Here is a 5,953-nt window from a genome sequence, read left to right on the forward strand (position 1 = left end):
TCAGTTTAATAAAATCCTTCTGGCTTTCAGATTATCGATAAGGCAGAGGAAGAGCTTTGGTTCAGATTTATGTTGGTTGTGTGGAGCAGCTGCGAGGCGTCAGCCTGTTACCTGGTGTGAACAGATTGATGTGGTTTGCTCCCTGCCCTTCATGTTTCAGATGCTTTCTGGCTGACGGGAATTCGTTCTAATGACGAGGAAAACAGTTTATGAGAACAAACATTTCTTTCATTTTGTACTTCAGACATCAATCAGCTGAAGAAAAGTTTTTATCAGACTCAATACACAAACATCTTCAATCTGTGGAACTGAAACCTTTTGTTTCTCAGGATTCTGAGTTTAAGTTAAAGATTCTGATTTTTTCATAATTCTCACATTTGTCAGAAGATTAAAGTCAAAATTCTGATTAAAAAGTCAAAAATTCAGAATTTCAAATAAAAAAAATTAATTGATAAAAAAGTCAATATTCTGAAATTAAACTCAGAATGAAGGATATTCTCTGCAAACCTATTCTATTCTATTAAAATTATAAACATGAGGAAAAAATGCAGAATCGTTTTATTGATCATTTGTAAAGTTGTTGAGGTTTGAAGACAAAATGAATCCAGTTTCTAAAGTTCCCTGAACCAAACAAAGATCCGATTCTTCCAGAGAAACGAGTGAAAACCGCAGAGCAGCGATGCTGACCTGATTTACGATTCTCCGTCACGTTTCGTCCTGGCAGGCCGCCTGCATGCCTGAGAGGCTGCTCACTCAGATACACCCGGTCCGAACACCCGGTACCGACAAACCGGTCCGAACCGTCTGCAGAACACAGCCTCACTTATCTAGAATTAAGGCGTGTTGGAGAACAGGAAGCACTGAAATACTCAGGTAAACATGATCTGAGTGTTTATTTGTGACATAAACTGGAACGTTTCTTAAGACCAATTCTGGGGGTCGACGAAGTTTCAGTGAAAAGTAACGTAAAATTTGGTTTAAAAAGTTTTTAAACCACATTCAAGCTGCAGGACCAAAAATGACTAGTAATGCACATCAAACGTGTTTTTCTAAGCAACATGTTGAGAATTAAAACTAAAACTCAAATGTTGCTTTGTTCAGTCTGACTGATCTAATCTCTGCTACACCTTTACAAAAATGTAAGGTTCTAAATAAAAAAGTTTTCATGAGATTAAAATTCCCCATAAACACTGATTTATTGAAATTAAAGTTATGGGCTGTTTAAATTGTAACTTAAGTTGCTTTATTTTTAAGGCTTGTTAAATGTTGGCATGGCCTGGAGGACTGAGAACAAATAAGTAGATAGAAATAAATATCTGGGAAGTATCATAACTTAAACATAACGCTTAAGACCAGGGTTTATTTTGAAAAATATTCAGATTTTATTTTGTGGTTTTAAACGCTCTACATTGAAGAAAATGAGAAATAAAGCATAACTTTCTGTTTCTCGGCTCCCACACAGAGCTGGTCCAGTCCAGCCCCTCCTCCTGTTTCAAACGCTTCTAATTAACTAAAAGAGTTAAATATGAATGAGATGTTTCCTACCGTTGACTAAAAAGCTTCATGAAAAAAAACTTAAGCAACGTAGCAGTTTTGCTAATGAGGCAGATTATCATGATTCAGCCAAAGTAAGAAATTAACGAACTGCAGGCTGATCTTTATTGTTGATGTGTTTCTTCTTATTGAGCAGTGAAGGTAAATAAAATGTTTACATGTCTTTTGTTTTAAGTATTTACTTAGTGGAGGGTTTATGTTAGTGCTGCAGCTAACAGCTAACAGCTAACAGCTAGCTCCTCTCCGTTCAGCGCTGCTGTTGCTCCTCCTTCACTTTGGACTGAACCATTGTTCTAATAATGGTGGGGGGGACCTAAAAATTAATTCTTATTTTTTTCTGAGATAAATGGCAGATTTAGTTCATTCTTTGTTTCTTTTGCTTTTTCATATTGATATTATTTAAATGCAAATGTTTCTTCAATGATTTTTTTTTTGGGGGGGGGGGTCCGGGCCCCCCGAACCCCCTGGGGTTTACGCCTATGGTGGCAGCAGTGAAGCTGAAAACCTTTCATACCTGGTTTTATTGAAAACAGATTATTAAAGACAAAGAAACAATAAATGAAGCAGATCAATGAGGTTTAAAGTAACATGACAATAAACAGCCTGAAGGAGGAAAACTTTCTACTCTATAAAGATTTACTGACAGTCTAAATGTCATCAGGCTTGTTGTTTGTTTCCTATGAAACATAAAAACCTGCAGAAGCTTCATCAGCAGGAGGCTGGAGACAGGGAAACGTTTCATTACCAGTAAATCTAAACCTTTTTACAATCATCCTCAGGAAAAACGTTTTTATTTTTTAAAAACACATTTTTACTCTAGACTTTGCTTTTAATTAACTAAAATTGAAAGAAAGATCAGCCCAAATCCTGTTCTCTTGATTTTTGTCTTTTCCTGTCAGGAAGGATTTATTTGTCTCTTTTGGGGGAGACGTTGACCCTGTTGCCGTGGTAACTCAGATTTTCTCAGCCTGGCTCCTCCTGCCATGGTTTAAATGTCTTCTGTCCTTCTGGGATCTTCTTTTGTTTGTTCCTTTAATTACCATCTGTGCCGTTAACACATGTTATCCTTTCTGCTTTATTGATCAGTTTAAATGGTTTTAAAGGTTTTAATTATCTTTATAAGTGGAGTTTGTTAGTTTGACATGCAGCTTTAATGTCCAGCCGTGACTGGAGCTTCTCCAGTCCGTCGTTTGTCATTTTGGTTCCAAAGATCAGCAGTGATTAAAACATGAGGAGGGAAATGATCCAGACTGGGTGTTAATCATCTTCCAGCTTCCAGGTCTTCATTTGAATGTTTTTGTTTCTCTGAATTAATTTTCAATTAACATCCATCTATGATGTTAATGAGCTGCAGCCTCAGAAATCTGCATGAAAAGGAAGTTAAATACATCCAGTAACGAGTTTCTGTCGTTTCAGGCAGTCAGAAGATGGATGGATGGAAAAACAGCACATTAAATATTAGAATGATAAAATCTGTATTTTCTTTTTTTCTCAGTCTCAGAAAATGTTTGAATTAAATTCCAGACTGAGAGCAAACAGTGGATATTCACATTGTAAACTTTGGAAAGCCCAGTGGACCAGAACCAGAACCAGCAGATAATATGGGTCCAGATTTCCCTCTGGACTTAAACCGACATGGATTCTGGTTCTTTCTGCTCGTCCTTCAGACTCTGAACACGAAGAAATGAAAACTGTCATCTGGAGAGAAAACTGAGAGAAACTGTCTGGTTCTGGTTCTGGTTCTGACTCTTCTTTTTTTGAATCTCCCCAAATTCTCCTAAGATTGCATTTATATATCCTCACTTCTATTGCACTTTTTTCTTCCACTCAACTTTCTCTGAATATTCAGGACCAGTTAAGTCAGCGCTCTTACTGCCGGTTCTGATCCGACCAACGGACCTGTTTTAGCACCATGTTGGGTCACAGGTTTGGGAAAATAACTGAAAGTCTCAGTTTTGTCTGGAAAATCTGTTTGCTTGTAGATTAGAGATGAATGTTGGTCCTGCGCAGCTGCATCGTCTTCCAGACGCTCCTCTGTCTCTGCGCCGTGTGAAACACGACCGAGGTCAACAGAGGTCACCGTCTCCATGGTGACTAATTCAGGTGACAAACACTAATTAACAGCAGAAACAAAGAAACTGTGAGGCGAATTATTGTCACCCAGGAGGAGAACGGAGACAAACGACACAATTAAAGCGTGTTTCATCCTGGTTGCCATGGCGACAGAGGCCCTTTGTTGACGACTGAGTGGAAAACATTCAGAGTTCGATTCAAAGAGGAAAGAGACAAAAATGTCACAGCAAAACATCCTAAAATATATTTTTTATTTCATTTCAAAGCATAAACACTTCAATTCCTCTCTCATCGTCTTCAAAAACACCTACAAGCTGTCAAAAAAATATTTTTTAGTGATTAAATTTCATCTTTCAGCAGAAGGAAGAACTCCATTAGCACGACATAAATGAGCCATAAATACGATTACACAGCAGGAGAGCTTTGATTCACTTCAGAGGCTTTAATTAGACCCTGCTATCCACACGGAAGAGTCCGAGTGTGAAAAACATTTTGTTTAAATCGTTATAAGTCGTCACACAAGGCCTGAGTCTCCAGCCATCCCATAATATTTCTGCTTTGGATCACTGAGTTTGTTTTATTTCTGTCCCGTCCACTGAGAGATGATCTAAGGTGTAAAAACTGAATATTAAGCCTGTCCAGGCCTGGAGGCTGACCCACAGCATGATGCAACCTCCACCGTGTCAGCGGAAGAGAGGATGTTTGTATTCACAAACCCTGAAACATGAATATTATGCTTTTATTTTGGAAAACTTCAGTCTACTGATGAGAATATTTTCCAAAAATTCCAAAGTGCTTTTTAAACAGAACAACTCTGGTTTACTAACCCCAACCCTTGCTGGGTTACTTCAGCACTGTTGCTTTAAGAAGCTTCACCAACGATTAGCTTCCTTTAGCCGACTCACTTTACAGTAACGAAGTGAAGCAGCTTTACACAACCGCATGTTTCAAGGTGGGTGGCTGCTGCACAGACGTTACTTGTTGAATCCAGAAGGAAAGCAGCTGGTGTTCATGTTGTTGGGATGCTGGCCAGACCATGCAGTAAATAAAAGAACTGCTGAATGGGTTCGACCAGCAGAACATCAGCCCACCGGGTGAATGCCCGGTTGGAAACTGAAGCTTCAGCTGTTTTCCCGCCATCAGAGGTTATTGATTTCTGCCCATCTCTGTTGGATGTTAACAGTTCTGACTGTGAAACGTGTCGATAACCTGCTGAACCAACCAAACAGCAGGCGGCCTTCTGGATCGAATCCAAGCATTTCTGTGTGGTTCACATTTTATCTGTTTCAATATTTAAAAGTCTGAAAATATTGAACATGTTTCTTTCTGACTGGTTTCTCACAGGATTCAACAGATTTGAGAAAAACAAAAAAACAAAACAAAACAAGCAGCCTGCTGATTTCAGATCTTTCACAGATCTGCAGATTGCATTTTTATTTATCCGTGCTCTTAATTTGACAGCCGCCCAGCAGACTTCCTGCAGCTCTGCAGGTGGAGACCTTCATCTACATGGGGAAGACGAGGAACCCGGTGAAGGTGCTGAGGCGGCCCTGGTCAGCGATGGTCTTCCCGGCCCACAGCTGGACGTAGACCCGGTTTCCCTGCTCCAGAGCCAGCACCATGCCGTTGGAGGCGCCGGCCTGGGTTCCTGCTTTCTGGTAGATGGCGAACATGTTCACTCCGTCCTTCTTCACCCCGGCGTGCAGCTCACCGTTCGGACCGGCGACTCCAGAGACCCGGATGTAGTAGAGACCTTTGACCGGGGCGGTGAAGACGCCTGCAGGAAGAGAATCTGGGTCAGTGGTTCTCGTTCTGGAAGACATTTAAACTGCTGCTGGACTTTAGTTGGTCCTGCGAACCCTAATCTAGTGACTCCCTGCCCACCTGTTGCTGGGTCGTATCCGTTGCCGATGTTGGTGATCACTCTCTTGAACTCCAGAGTTTCATCAGCTCCAAGCGGGCCCTTGGTGGTCCAGTCGTCGGTGTCGACGAGTGCGGCGGAGAACGCCACCCTGGATTTGGCTGCAGGAGGTCAGAAGGTCAGTTAGAGAAACTCAAACATCTGGGAGTCCAACAGACAATCAGCTAAAGTCTGAGGAAGAACATCAGAACCGACTCAGGACGTCGTTGTCGGCCTCCAGCTTCTGGACCCGCTCAGGCAGACCGCCCTGCTGAGCGCTGACCAGACCACACAGCAGCACCGCCACCAGGAACCAACTGGACTTCATCTTCACTGAGGAACTGAGAGACCTGGACCGACTGCAGGACAGGAGACTCTGTGCCGAAGCCCTGGAGCGCTCCGGGTTTTATCCGAGTCCGGGTCTGA

General features: G+C 41.5%; 1 protein-coding gene across 1 annotated transcript; it reads right to left on the minus strand.

Annotated features, from left to right (window-relative positions):
* Positions 1-5,023: 5,023 nt before the first annotated feature.
* LOC106904299 (complement C1q-like protein 2) lies at positions 5,024-5,953 on the minus strand. The gene is made up of 3 exons (XM_014968581.2): positions 5,744-5,953; positions 5,512-5,649; positions 5,024-5,404 (listed from the first exon to the last, which is right to left on the minus strand). Exons 1-3 carry the CDS (start codon positions 5,853-5,855, stop codon positions 5,133-5,135), a joined length of 522 nt encoding a protein of 173 aa, XP_014824067.2. The 5' UTR covers positions 5,856-5,953; the 3' UTR covers positions 5,024-5,132.

Source organism: Poecilia mexicana, unplaced genomic scaffold, assembly GCF_051168715.1.
Source record: "Poecilia mexicana isolate PSO_F unplaced genomic scaffold, ASM5116871v1 scaffold_21, whole genome shotgun sequence".
Classification (NCBI taxonomy): domain Eukaryota; kingdom Metazoa; phylum Chordata; class Actinopteri; order Cyprinodontiformes; family Poeciliidae; genus Poecilia; species Poecilia mexicana.